Source organism: Harmonia axyridis, chromosome 5 (assembly GCF_914767665.1).
Source record: "Harmonia axyridis chromosome 5, icHarAxyr1.1, whole genome shotgun sequence".
Lineage (NCBI taxonomy): Eukaryota > Metazoa > Arthropoda > Insecta > Coleoptera > Coccinellidae > Harmonia > Harmonia axyridis.
Genome location: NC_059505.1, coordinates 13,073,936 through 13,089,085, shown reverse-complemented (window position 1 = coordinate 13,089,085; position 15,150 = coordinate 13,073,936). Strand labels below are relative to the sequence as shown.

The window sequence follows — 15,150 nt, the reverse complement described above, 5'->3', positions numbered from 1 at the left end:
TCCATGTGACTGGCTGTCTGCCACGGTTACGCCAATTTTCAAGAAGGGTGATAAGCTCTCACCACTGAATTATCGTCCAATAAGTCTAGTCTCATCAGTCGCCAAAGTTCTAGAACGCATAATCTGTGACCAACTTATCAAATTTGCTATGGAGCACTCTATCATACCGCGGGAGCAACACGGCTTTATTCCCGGCCGCTCCACTCTTACTAATCTTCTAACAGGTCTGTCTGCTTGGACTGAGTCGTACGACCGCGGCATTCCGGTGGACGTTTTATATCTTGACTTTTCTAAAGCCTTTGACCGGGTTCCACACAGGCGTCTCATTTCGAAGTTGGATCATCTCGGCGTTCGTGGAAATCTCCTGAGCTGGATTTCAGCTTTTTTGTCCAACAGAACATTTCGTGTGAAAGTGGGTGATGCTTTATCTTCATCCAACAGAACAGTTGGGTCAGGCGTGCCGCAGGGATCGGTTCTTGGGCCCATTCTCTTTCTCCTGTACACATCCGATCTGCCATGTATTTTAAAATCCCCTTGCCTCCTCTTCGCGGATTACACGAAGTTGTACAACAACCCTCTTTCATCGTATAGCACTCTTCAGGAGGATTTGGACCGGTTGGTTCAGTGGTGTTCTGATTGGTTGTTGCCTTTGAATGTTGATAAGTGCTCAATTCTACACATTGGCAAAACAAACCCATCTTTTCACTACCGTCTTGATGGTAAAACCCTTCCTTCTGTTTTGCATCAGTGTGACCTTGGCGTGACTGTCACGACCGACCTTTCGTGGTCCAAACATATTGCGCATATTACTAGCAAGGCAAAGCAGACTGCTTTCATTCTTTCAAAATCCTTTAACGGCTGTAACAATGCTACGCTCAGCAAACTGATAAAATATTATGTGCGACCTATTCTGGAATATGCAGGACCAGCGTGGTGGCCTTCATCTCGAGCAGACGCAGCTCTTCTGGAGTCGGTTCAACGGTGGGTAACTCGATTTCCTTATGGACCCATTAGACCCTCTTATGAGGAAAGACTGCAACTCTTCAGTTTGCCAAACTTTGAAGACAGGAGAACAAGAGGCGATATCATTTTTACCTTCAAAGCCCTTCGCAATCATTTTGGCGACGATATCCGTCGCTTGTTTTCCAGAAACCACAACCACCTTAGGGGCCATTCACTTAAGCTTAGGACAGAACAGTTCCGCACGCCTCAGAGACAGCAGTTCCTCACAAATAGGGTGTTCCACTTATGGAACAGTCTACCGAGCGATCTTGTAGATGCAACCTCCACCAACGCCTTCAAGAATGGATATGACCGATGGATTACCCAACCTCGAGAATAATACGTCCTAATTTTTTTGTCATTGTAAACCATAATTTTTGTTTTGAGTTATATTTAGTTTCCGAATGTTATTTTTTTTAAGTTTGAGTTTATAGGTATTTGTACCTCTACTCTTATGGTAACAATAATAATAATAATAATAATAATAATTATCAATTAATGAAAGAAAAATCGAATGATTATTCGAAAGTAAATGAAAATGAATGAAGTAAGTGTTCGAAATGTCTACCATTTTGTAAAATGCACTTAACGGTTCTGGAACCCATACTTCTTATACATTTGCTTATTTCGTCTTCTTGAATACCTTCCAATACATTATCAATCTTCTCGCGAGAAATCACTTTTGTTGGATTTGTCATTTGTTCCAGAATCGAACTTTATTTTGATATCATTACGATATAAGTTTTGCAAGGCTTGGTATTCAAATTTGAAATCATTGTATTCGCGTCTCTTGACTATTTTATTAACAGCAGTTTTTGATGAATTGCATTCACTACAGATTCGACCCAAAGAAATTTGGATAAGGGTCAAAATCACCTGAAAATCAACTTTGAATGACATTTTATGATATATCGTTGAATTCAGCGTTAAAAGTTATTTCGAAAAGTGTCATAAAATATACAGGTCTGTATTGAAAGAAATGAGGTTGAGGGTTGCCCAGAGAGCACGAAACGTTGGATACGAAATCTGATTACGTCAAATTGAGAACAATTTATTGTCGAATAAAAAATTCCTGTAACATTTTTTGATTATATTTGAAATAAAGTGGGAAAAAAGAAAAATCAAAATGACAGAATTTACTTTTTTTATGATATCTCGATAACCGGCTTTGATAATCTGGATTTGTTTGAACTGCTTGATAATGCTTCTATGCATGCAACTTTTTCTCCATTTGACCGACCTTCTAACTCTTATGGTTTAAAAGTTACCAATACAATCCCATTGAAAAAGTGGCCAGCCTGTATAACGTAAAAATATAGGAAATCCAATGAAGAGATATATTGATATGATGTAATCTCAGTAACCTAAGAATGCCAAATATCTACAAACAGAAGAGTAGGACTAAAATGAATTTTTAAATCAACATGATAACATTGGAGGAAGTGATGCCCTTGGAATTGACATGACACAAATTATTAGGTTCATCATTATTTTGCGCCTTTTCTTTTTGTCAAATAACATAATTGAAAAAATAATTGAATAATTTTCCGAATGAAATTAATCAAAACTCATAGATAGATAAATATTGATTCAGACAAATTTTCAATTCACATTAATTGAAGTGATATCGTATTTACTATGCGAAATTCAAGTAATGTTTATCTTCTCGAATTCTCATAGTTTGATTTCTGTTTCAGATATTTGCTTGAATTTCCGTACCACTTTCGTTAACAGAAAGGGTGAAGTTGTTTCAAATGGAAAGCTAATATCCGTTCACTACCTCAAAACGTGGTTCCTTGTAGACTCTTTAGCAGCGCTGCCCTTCGATCTTCTTTATGTGCTTTATGGAGAGGATGTAAGTATAACTAATTCTTAATACCCATGACGAATTTCGTATTCCGTTTATAAGAATTCCTTCAGTAAATTTTCCCGTCCTTCCTTGATCATTTCAAGACGTGCAATTAATTATTGAAATCTCTACGAAGAGTTCTGTTTTTTTTGGGAAACTGAGAATGATGTAATTGTGATTTGAAATCGATTTATTTCATTGATTGAATTTGTTGTATTTTTTCTGATTTAACTTTCAAAAAATGGCACTGAAATCTAGTGTTCCCATTTAAAAAAAAATAATTTTGGTCATAGCTTCGTAATTAAAAATCCTGCTAAAAAGACTAGCACGCCACTGGATTCTACGTGAAAAAGTGTTTGTATAATGTTTTAATTTCAAGGCTCTATTATCATTATCAACGGAGATATAAATTTTTACGATATCGCTATTTATTCAATTTTCGCTTATAACTTGAAAATTAAGGAAGAGGTGGCTGAAACTGAGTACAAGATACTCTTGTTAGCTTCTCAGGAAAAGAGATGGAGAATGGGGTATCAGATTTTGTCTATCTCATCTGATTTAAAATTTTTAGTGCTAAAACATCGAAATTTGTCCACCCTATTTATAGTTTAGTGGTGAATTGATGGTACCCTGAGAAGCCAGAAAACAACAATTAAATATGCACTAAGACTATTCGTTTCCCAAATTCCCAAAATGTTAAAGAAATTATTTTCGAGTTTGGCAGTTGTTGTGAATTCAGGTCATCAAACTTTTTATATGCACCGCCTCAAAGTAGTGTAGACCAGAACAAAGATATTTTGGGTTTTAATGAAAAACTCAGTACATGAAATATCGTTTAGTCGATAATATCATCTGAATCTCCAAAGATTTGTCCTTCGCCAAGAATTTTCCACCATCATGACACACAAACCATTCATTTTCCTTGAAAAGTAATAAATCTCAATATTTTTGAACGTCATTATTGCCTAAAACCTTTATTGTGTACAGGGTGGGCAAATAAACGAGGTAAGCGGCTCTATCTCAGGATCCACTCATCCTAGAGACTCGCGGTAAAAAATTTTATCACTAAAGTGTACAAGAAAACAAACTGGAAATGGTTTTGGAGTTCATACCGCTACCGCTAGGGGCGTAATAGCTTCAGGCGTTCTGGATTTATGGCCGAAAAAAAATATTCCTAAACTAATGCACTTAAAAACTAAATTGTGTCTCCTTTCGGCCATAACTCCAGAACGCCTGAAGCTATCGCTTTGCGACCTTATGTTTTTTTCATACAAATTTGATGGTATTTCTGTTTCTGTCAGGACTTAAAGACACAATTTGGTTTTTCGCCATGCATCAGTTGAAGAATATCTTCTCTCGGCCATAACTTCAGAACGCCTGGAACTATCGCTTTGCGACCTGCAGGTTTTTTCATGCAAATTTGATGAAATTTCTGTTTCTGTTAAGAAAATCCTATCTTTATATTTGAAATTTCGGAGTAAAATGAACAAAACAATGAACTTCTGACTTAGCGCCCCCTATCGAAAGCAGCTAAAACAAATTTATCATGAATATATTTTTTCCTCAATCAACAAGATATTATCTTTCAGACGAGATCTAATTTGCTCAAAAATGTTGAGAAAAACTGAAGTTACAGGCATTTCAATCAGTCAGATTTCTTCCTTTCACCTACCCTTATTTGATGTCGTAAAATCGAAAGTGACAATTTAAAAAGATAGAGAATTTTCCAAAGATTACAATGATGATATGTTTTCTTCAACTTCATATGAAACATTTTCGAGCAAAATTAATTGTTTCACTCGACGGTAGCTATTACGCCCCCTAGCGGTAGAGGTATGAACTTCAAAACAATTTCCAGTGTGTTTTCTGGTACACTTTAGTGTTGAAAATTTTTACCGCAAGTCTCTACGATGAATGGATCCTGAGATATAGCCGCTTACGTCGCTTATTTGCCCACCCTGTACATAAATTCTACTGTATTTTTTGAGAATTAATTCACAGAAGACGTTTCTGCTTTCTTCAATGAGTCATAAATCCGTAGAAGTAGCAGTGCAGAATTCAGTAGTTTGTAAGGCTTCTGAATTCAGGAAGATAGTGGATTGCAGAGGGTCGTAAATCCACTACAATAGAAGTGGAACACGCGGTGGTGTTTGAATATATTTTATTATGTACAACACAAGGATTATGACATGAATCAATTACAATGCGGAAATTAGTACAGTTTATAATGTTTAATTTTTGATATGCTAACTCAGAGTTTCATCATATTCGTTCACCTGGAATTTTCTGAAATGTGCGATTGTTCCAGAATGGCACGAGGACATCCGGTCGTACACTGGCCTCGTTGATTTCCTGTAGTTTTCCATTCAAGATATTTGAAATGGAATTTCTACCAAATATTCCAATATGTTTAATATGAATTAAACAACTACTAAAAACGAAACTCAAAGTATTGAACATTCTGAAACATCATTTCTGCTTTGGCATGGCGTTCTCAGCCAATTTAAAAGGTACGACCCTCTCAGAGGATCACGGTATTCAATTCCAGGATCACTGGAACACTTGCACACAGTGATCCCTGCCAAATACACTTATCTATCATCTCCATAGGGGAGCGTGGTGACCTTAGGACGGTTGGGTTAATCTCCTAAGCAGTTCTGTGAGATGCGCAGCCCATGACGCCATCTTTCGGACAACTAAATAGTTACTACATTGCTTACAAGAAAAGTAGAATTCGATTTCAATCAATGATCTTCTTTTGAATTGAAAGATTTCGGAATTTTTTTCAAACCATTGGTGAAAAATTAAAATTGGAAAGAAATATTTTAGGTTGGGAGATTCTATACAATAAGTTGTGAATAACTAAACAAATGTTCAAACAAAGTTTAAAAAATATAGGTACACAATTATGTGCCTTTATGAAACAATTTTCATCAATGTAGGAGTTGAGATTTTATACAAAAGATAGGGATTTCTCTCAGTGTGGTATAGATACGGCTTTTATCTATCAGAGATCCATAATACGATCCGTCTCTGATGTTTACTGGTCTCAATCAGAATGTTTCTAGGTTTCCATTAGTAAGGAGACGTCAGACATTTCGGTTTTTTCTCCTGACAAAAGGTCATGGATTGGGACTCTCATTTGATGGGGACCCTTTCAATAAAACACTCGGAAAGGTTTTGTTGAAATTAGGGAGCACTTTTATTCTACAGATAGCGTACCCTAGAATTGAATTGGCGTAGATCAATTATCAGACGAGATTTTAGATGTGGAATGAGGAAAGCTTGGACGTAATCCATTATCTCATATTTGACTATATACTGTTATGTGATCTCCAAAGGCGCAATTAGGACCCGAATGAAAAGCGTTTCCATATTTTTCCGATATTCAAGGCTTTATTGTAAAAAACTGGTTTTATTTAGTATCTGAAGTATTGTCCATCGCTGGCCACTACTTTCTCCCATTATTCGGGCAGCGTACGAATCCCGCATTGAAAAAACTGGTCATCTTTTGAAGCGATCCACGAATCGTTTCAATTTTTACTTCTTCATAAGACCGGTGCTGGTCAGTCAGGCCGTGTGCCATTGATCGAAACGAGTGATAGCGAGGTAGCAATGTCTGGAGATTACTGCGGGTGGGGTAGGACTTCCCATTTCAACATTTTCAAGTATGTCTCGAACGCATTAATTGCGTTTTATAACGATCGGATGTGATCATTCCAGGCGGTTTTAACAACTCATAATACACTACGCCGAGCTGGTCCCACCAGATTTGGCATAACATTCTATGGATCAGGAAACATGACATCTATATTCATCTTACAGAAAAAATCAATTCGAATCCTCAACCAAATGAAATACGGACAGTCCTGCAGGGGGGTTTTCAGAAGAAATGGCATTTTAATAGTTCATGCCATATATGTGCAGGAATGTTTGCGCTTTTCCTTCATAAAAATAAACATATGTTCGATCAATTCAAAAGTTGTCATTCGTATAGTACAAGAAATCAAAACTAAAATTATCCTAAATGCAACCTGACAACAACTCAACAACAGCTAGAGTACAGATGCATGAAGTTTTGTAATAACCCCCCCCCCCCTCCCAAAGAATTAAGAACATAACATCCACGAGAATTTTAAAAAAGGCACACAGGAAAAAGGCACATAGGACTTAGAACCATATTCGATGGATGAAATTGAGAGGAACTTGTAGCAACTTTTCCATCTTTTTTTTTTGGACACTGCTTCATTTCATGTAACTCTTTGTTAAACACACTGTAGGAAATTATTCGAAATAAAGTAAAGTATTATTATTATTAAATACTGGGCATGACCTTGGAGACGTGAATATTCGGTTTGGCCGTCGACGTGAAAGCATGGCCGGGATATACTCATGATTTTCTGCGCTTGGGATTATCGTAATGAACCCGTTTTTCTTGTCTAGTCACAATGCGATGTAGAAATCCCTTCCGTCTTTACCTTGCACGCAGCTGTTCACAAGAAAACAAACTCCGTTCAACTTCTCTCGGCTTCAACTCGTACGGCACCCAATTTCCTTGATTTTGAATCATTCCCATGACTTTCAGGCATTTCGAAATGGCTTGTTGCGTCACTTCCAATGATCCTGCTAATTTTTGTTGCGTTTGACACGAGTCTTGATCAAGTAATGCCTCCAATTCTCCATCTTTGAATAACTTTGAATAATATTTTTCAAAAAATCGTTGTATATTTTTCAAATTATATTGCATTTTTTTAATCGAAAAAATGCTCACTCTGTGATGATTTTTGAACGCCTGTTACTACAATTGTTCACTTTTTGCAAATTCATTTTTTCTTTGTCGTTCTGAATAGTGCTTCTGTAATCAGTAACCTTTTATTTTAAGCCAACTGCTCCAAATTGGAAGATAATGTTACTTATTGCCGAACCAAGTATTCAATATTCATTTTCCCCCAAATTTAACTGATTGCACTGAAAAAAATTCAATGAATCAGTTTGGCGAGTGTCTTCGAAAGTGTTAACGCATTCAATAAGGATTCTAAAATGGTAAAACACTTACTACATATTTCTTAGATTGGATAACAAAAAAGTGTTTTCTTAAAGAATAAAAAAAAATCCAAATAAAGAGCATAAATAATATAAAATTGGCTAACACCTGCACTTGGTAATAAATAAAGAAAATTAAAAAAGATGAAGAATTACGATTTCCAAGTGTGTAATATCAAACGATATTAATTATCTATCTGGTTAATGTATCAACAAAAATGCCATCAACATAACCATTGTCAAACAGAAGATTTCCACGCTATTTCATAGGAATCATAATCAAAAGTAAACAAAGGAGAATGCATGTCATCAAGGGAGAGTAGCGATATATTTTCTGTTTGACAATGGTTATGTTGATGGCATTTTTGTTGATACATTAACCAGATAAATAACTGATATCGTATGATATTACATACTTGGAAATCGTAATTCTTTTTCTATTTGTATTTTCTTGAAAAAAGAGTTCCAAAATCTTCCATATTTTGTTTTCTTATATCTCCGAGAGTTCTCGATATCCTGACGATATACAACTAAATTTTCCCGCCCTGATGTGCAGTAAATTTCCAGTATCACATTTTGATTTCCTGGTCGTATATCTACCGCTATTGCCTCCCTCTCCGAGTTTATTCAGTTAATGTCCTTACAACGTTAGAGCTACCCACTCTAGCGAATCGGAAGGAGCTATTTTCAAACAAGATAATTCAATATTGATAATAGTTAGCCACGAGATATTGCAGGGGATCCAGAATCCTCCTCAAGGAAGATATTCGCAAGGTAACAATAATTACCCGACAGGAGCGCCGCAAACACCGTTGTGGCACATTAACTTTCAATTTCAGATGCAGTGGCGTTAAATCCAGTTAGGAATACCGCCTAAATTAAAATTTCTCCGGGTCGATAGATCATTTTGTTAGTGAGGGGATGTAAATTTGTGGTGTACCAACTGCAGTCCGAAACTCATAATTTAAGAAGGAATTAACGTTAAGATGATGTAATATGAGGGAGGCGACGAAGGAATTATGGAGGTGTTTGTGCATCTACGGGGTGCTTCGAACTCTATGGGCCGTTAGCAGTTGTTCACGAGGGAAAATTTAATTCTAATTTCTACCTACTCATTAGCACAGAATCATTAGACATTTGAGAATATAGCCCGCTAGAGAAACAGGAAAACTTTAATCTAACCGGAAGATTATGCAACTTCCAGTCGAACATCCCTACCTTCTTTCGCGCTGGATTCGTGCAATTGCCAATTTGCATAAGCACTCATCCGAGCTTAGTGCTTTCAAAATCGGTAGGCTGATATCTCAGTTGAGAAGCAACACCACCACGTGGCTGCTCAGTTCAGAACGAAATTGAGATATTTCTTCCTACAAATCACCGATTTTTATGAGGTTTTTACATTATCTGCTCCTGTTGAATTATATATTCATTATTCAACTGCTTTTGAAACATTAATAGTATCTATTAACAAACAGCGTGAGTTATAATAACTCACTACTATAACTCACTATAATCAATAGAAAGAGATGGATCTGTGCTTCTATACTTCTGTGCTTCTATTTGGTTGGCCATTGGAACATTCCATTATTGTTATTGAGAGGAAGAATGTCACTTTGATAAATTTGACGTTTATATGTGACTTTTAGGGTTTTTTAATAAAGTTCATACTCTATTCTTGTATTTTGGTATTTATTGTTATAGTAGAAGATAAATTATAGTATTCAACTTGCTTCAAAGTACTGCAAACTTCATCTGCGTGAGTTATGACCTACATTACCGCTCGTTGAATAATATACTATTATTTTGCAAATGAAAGAAAAAATTTTGGTTACTTTTCGTTTTTCGAAAAAAAATTGATGATATGAACAGGGTGGGCAAATAAGCGAGGTAAGCGGCTCTATCTCAGGATCCACTCATCGTAGAGACTTGCGGTAAAAATTTTTAACACTAAAGTGTACAAGAAAACACACTGGAAATTGTTTTGAAGTTCATACCTCTACCGCTGGAGGGCGTAATAGCTATCGTCGAGTAGAAAAATGTATTTTAGTCGAAAATGTTTCATATTAAATTGAAGAAAAAATATCATCACTGTAATCCTTGTAAAATTATCCATCTTTTTGAATTGTCACTTTCGATCTTACGTCATCAAATAAGGGTAGGTGAGAGGGAGAAATCTGACTGATTAAAGTGTCTGTAACTTCAGTTTGGCTCAACATTTTTGAGCAAATTAGATCTCGTCTGAAAGATAATATCTTGTTGATTGAGGACAAAATATACTCATGATAAATTTGTTTTTGCTGCTTTCGATAGGGGGCGCTAAGTCATTAGTTCATTGTTTTGTTCATTTTACTTCGAAATTTCAAATGAAATTATAGCATTTTCTTGACAGAAACAGAAATTCCATCAAATTTGCATGAAAAAACCTGCAGGTCGCAAAGCGATAGTTTCTGGCGTTCTGTAGTTATTGCCGAAAGAAGATATTCTTCAACTGATGCACGGCGAAAAACTAAATTTTGTCTTCAAGCTCTGACATAAACAGAAATCCCATCAAATTTCTATGAAAAACCCAAAAGGTCGCAAAGCGATAGCTTCAGGCGTTCTGGAGTTATGGCCGAAAAATGATATTCTTCAACTGATGCACTGAAAAACTAAAACTGTGTCTTCTTTCGTTCATAACTCCAAAACGCCTGAAGCTATCGCTTTGCGACCTTTTGGTTTTTTCATACAAATTTGATGGGATTTCTGTTTCTGTCAGAACTTGAAGACAAAATTTAGTTTTTCGCCGTGCATCAGTTGAAGAATATCCTCTTTCGGCCATAACTTCAGGCCAGAAATATACATTCAGTAAGACAAAAACAACAACAAACATGACCTAAAACACTCACATCAATTCGAGATGTCGAGGAATTAATAGTTAAAAATGCTTCAATGGTCTGATTATTAATCTGGAAACTACGATTTTTCATTCAGTAATATCTATCAAAAAATCGTAGTTTCCAGATTAATAATCAGACCATTGAAGCATTTTTAACTATTAATTCCTCGACATCTCGAATTGATGTGAGTGTTTAAGGTCATGTTTGTTGTTGTTTTTGTTTTACTGAATGTATATTTCAGCTTCCTGAACATTGTGTCAGTCTGATATGACAAGAGTTTTTAATGAAATAATTTTGAGAGATAATACTGAATGAAAAATCGTAGTTTCCAGATTAATAATCAGGCCATTGAAGTATTTTTAACTATTAACTCCTCAACATTTCGAATTGATGTGAGTGTTTTAGGTTATGTCTGTTGTTATATTTTTGTCTTACTGAATGTATATTTCAGCTTTTGAAAGATGGTCACAATGATGACCGAAAGCTAGGATGGTACAATAAATGAGATAGATCTTATAGAGTTTGACTACCATACCCGATATCCTTAAATTGAGATAATGATCTTTCTCCTTAAAATATTTCCAGATCTCTATAACTTCCGGTTATATCGGAAACATACTACTACAACTTCCTTATTTCAAATGGCACACCGAGTATATTATTGCATCATTAGATAGCTTTTTTGATGACAAGTTCAGCAATATCTACATAATTTTGAATTCTATGTAGTCATCTTCTTAATTAAATAAATAATAGTTAACGCAAAACTGACAATACGTTGAATGTCAAACAAAACTAAAAGACAATGAAGAATTATACCACATTTAAGGGAGGTCAAAAAATATTGTTCACTTTGAGAGGACCATTTCAACAACATATGCTTTCCCGAAGATTTTTCCATTCCCTTCACGAATAAACATTGAATTTGCGATTCAAAGAAGGGGACGGAACTCAGGGAATCATTTGCTTGCGCTAATGGCGAGACATCAGAATTAATTTCCATTTATATTTAATGCGAACAGAAGTTCGTACAGAGTATAAGGGTGGAAGTTAGGAACAAAATATTTTTTATTCATTGGCTCTGAAAGCCGACTGTTGAAAACTTTCTCAGTAATTAGGAATTTCGTTCAATACAAGAGAAGTGAGAAGTGTTATATCAACCGTAGATTGCTCTGTTTGCTAAATACTACTGAAATAGAACACTCTTTGCCACGTGGACAAGATTGTGGCTACTTCAGTTCTAAGTGTAGTACCGTGTCTGCACAGAGAACAATAAACTAACTCTTCTCTGGATCGTTCGGCTGATTTGAAAAGGGGTCCACCAACAAACAAAACCATAAAGTGTTCGAAGAATCTGCCTCTAAAATTTCCCTTCTAATTGGAATCTGCTAAGTAGCTAAGTTTTCCGCAGATAGCTTGATATTTGTTCTCCAATATTATTCTCCTCCGACTTCAGCCCATCATCAGCGATGAGAAAACTTCCCTCGTTCTTTTTATTATTATTATTGACTCAACTTTCACACCATTCAAGCTTTGCTGTATTACTATCTATCTTCGTCGTAAATAAATGAATAATAATAAATTTATTTAATCTGATGTATTATATTACTTTCTCTATTTCATTATCCTAATGAGTTCATTACAGTTCTAAAAACAATGCTGTAATGGACTCATTACAGCCTTGTTTTCGTAAGTAATTGCACAAGTGCATCAAAATTACCGATAATTTTGCATGACAGCGTGTTGTCATAAAAACTGCATGAGTTCATTTACATTTTTGGAGAAAGAGCCCGACACCGAAGGTGGAGGGCTCTTTCTCCAAAAATGAAAATGACCGAATGCAGTTTTTCAAGGAAAACACGCTGGAATGCGAAATTATCCGGTCATTTTGATGCACGAGTGTAATTCGGGGGAATATTTCCCGAATAAACTGTTACATCACTTGTCAAACTGATGTAGAATGGAATTGCCATAGATTCGAACTGTGTAAGATGCATAGAAACTATGCATCTATGAACAGAACAATTATCGCAGTGCAGTTTCGCTTCCTACAATGCAATTATCGCTGTAATTTTCGATAATTGTTCTCCAGATCCATAGAATTTTTGACAGAAGGGAAATATTCAGTTATATTTTTCGTTTTGTGGTTGCCTACCCAGACTACCAAGTACCAATCCTATCAAAATTTAACACACGTCAATTGTCAATGTAATATAATTTGGATTTAGTGGAGTGATTTGCGAGATTATTCGCAATTTCTCTTAATTTTGTTGATGTTAAAGCGATTTCGTCAGACATAATTCACGAATTTAGTGCATAATTATCAATTATTTCAAAATTCGAAAAGTATGATTCAAATTGAAATTCTGTAATCTATCAATTTTCGTAACAGTCACACCAACTGCCAAGATACAAATGTCACTAGGATGTTTAATCTGAATTTTTCATTGAATTTCGACAATATATCATAAAACTTTACTGAAAAAGAGAAAATATCGTCTAATACTGGTTGCAGAAGGCAATTCCAACACTCATGCGTTCGAAAACTCGCTCCTTCGTCGCTCGTTTTCGAATTTTGCTTTCGTGTTGGAATAGGAGCCCATTCTATAACTTGTTTTAGAATATACTATATTGCATTCAAGGTGGATATTTCAAAGAATTTTGATCATTTTATCATTGGAAAAGGTTGATTTAATGGTTCAAGTTCAAACATATTTCTGAATTCAACACGAAAATAGTTTCTTTCGAATTCTTGGAACTATTAACTTCTGAACAAAAACAAATAGGCGGATCCATGTTCGTAAGGAAAAAAAATGTACAAAATGAGTCCAGCTATCTGTTGAAGTTTGTCATAGAACTGATAAAGCACCCTGTATAACTATTTTATCAGTGTATTGAGCTTACATTTCAAATAGAAGAAATTCTAAAATATTTGTAATGAAATTACAGATATCCTAAACATAAATGAAAAAAATATTGAAAAGGACCCCAGTTTTATAGGCACAATTTTCCTTTAAGTTGGTTTGAACATCTCAACAAATAGTTAGAAAAAAGTTTAATAACATAATTTCATTATTCTGCTGTACAAACGTTCTCTATTATTTCATATTTATTATTATTTTTTTTCATTGAACTTTAGTCAATTTTATATGGAAAACCATTGTTGAAAGTGACCTACTGAATGCTGACAAAATGGCGGATGCGTCGGTTTCAGATATCCTTGGACAGTATGCACTCAACAATTTGAAATATAATTACTTTTCTGATTACAAAAGTTGCTTCGACCTTCTGCATATCATTTCAGAATACACAGGGAGTAACTGTGCATACTCTTATCAGAGGAAGTGTAGGATTAGGGGATTAGATTAACTATAAAAAATTAAATTCCCTCTTTCCCGAGAAAACTACATGGTGAGTTTTCATATTCATTAAAATGAGACTATTATCAGAACCGAACATATTGGCGGAATTTAGTGAAACTTGGGATGTTATTGACATATGCTGATATCGAGTCGGAGAGATATTATTTTTTTCAATATTCCAGGACCGGACTTGTTATTCTCTATTTGAAGTGTTCAGTTCAAAAATATCACTTTGCTTTTTTCCGAAAAGTGCTTGAATTCACTTTATAAGGCATCATATCGATAAATTTTAATTTATTCGCACGTGACGTGAATGAATATGAAAAGTAATCTTCTTGAAAAACACAGAAAACATCTCGAAGGTTATAAGAATTTGCTGAAACATTAAGTAATTCATTATAGTGAAACAACAATAAAAAGCATATCAAATGTGGCTCAAGACAAAATATGAATTAGGTACCTACTCGAAAAATATTTTGTGGTATTGCATTTTTAGAAGTTCTGGGTTAGTTTCTCCTTTCTTTTATTTTGTACATTCCAAGTGCATTCTAGGAGTTTTATAATGCCAATTGTATCTTACCTCCCAGCTACTAGAACTGCCAGATTAAAGTCACGCAAACCTTTATGGATTTTTTTGTTTAGATGAAGCGGAAGCCCTTCAATATGAATATGTCAGCTTATTCTGTAAATAAATACAAAAACGTGCACCTATACGGGGAGACAGGGTTTTTGCTGAGGTTTTTATCAGTGCTCTTGTATCAGACGTTGAAATGTATGATGCCCCATTTACATTTCCTCTGCTAATACTGAGATAACATCTACTTATGCTTGTTTGAAGTAGATGAAATTTTTTGTATTGCTCTATCTCAAAAGAATATATCTATGGTTCTATTCACACTTCTGGAAGTAGAAATTGCGTGTTTATTGATGCAAGCTGCGACATCATTGAGTTCCTTCTTTTATTTTATGGTTTTTTTTTGCTATCGTTCATTGGATTTGTTTTCTGTGCTAAGGGTCT

General features: G+C 35.2%; 1 protein-coding gene across 4 annotated transcripts in view; it reads left to right on the top strand.

The window, feature by feature from the left end:
- LOC123679769 (potassium voltage-gated channel subfamily H member 8) overlaps positions 1 to 15,150 on the top strand; it is a 444,333-nt gene that overhangs the window by 147,189 nt on the left and 281,994 nt on the right. For all 4 annotated transcript variants that reach the window (XM_045617253.1, XM_045617252.1, XM_045617255.1 and 1 more), the window contains one exon: positions 2,700 to 2,857. In XM_045617253.1, coding sequence (XP_045473209.1) covers positions 2,700 to 2,857 — 158 coding nt within the window. The remainder of the gene's footprint in view (positions 1 to 2,699; positions 2,858 to 15,150) is intronic.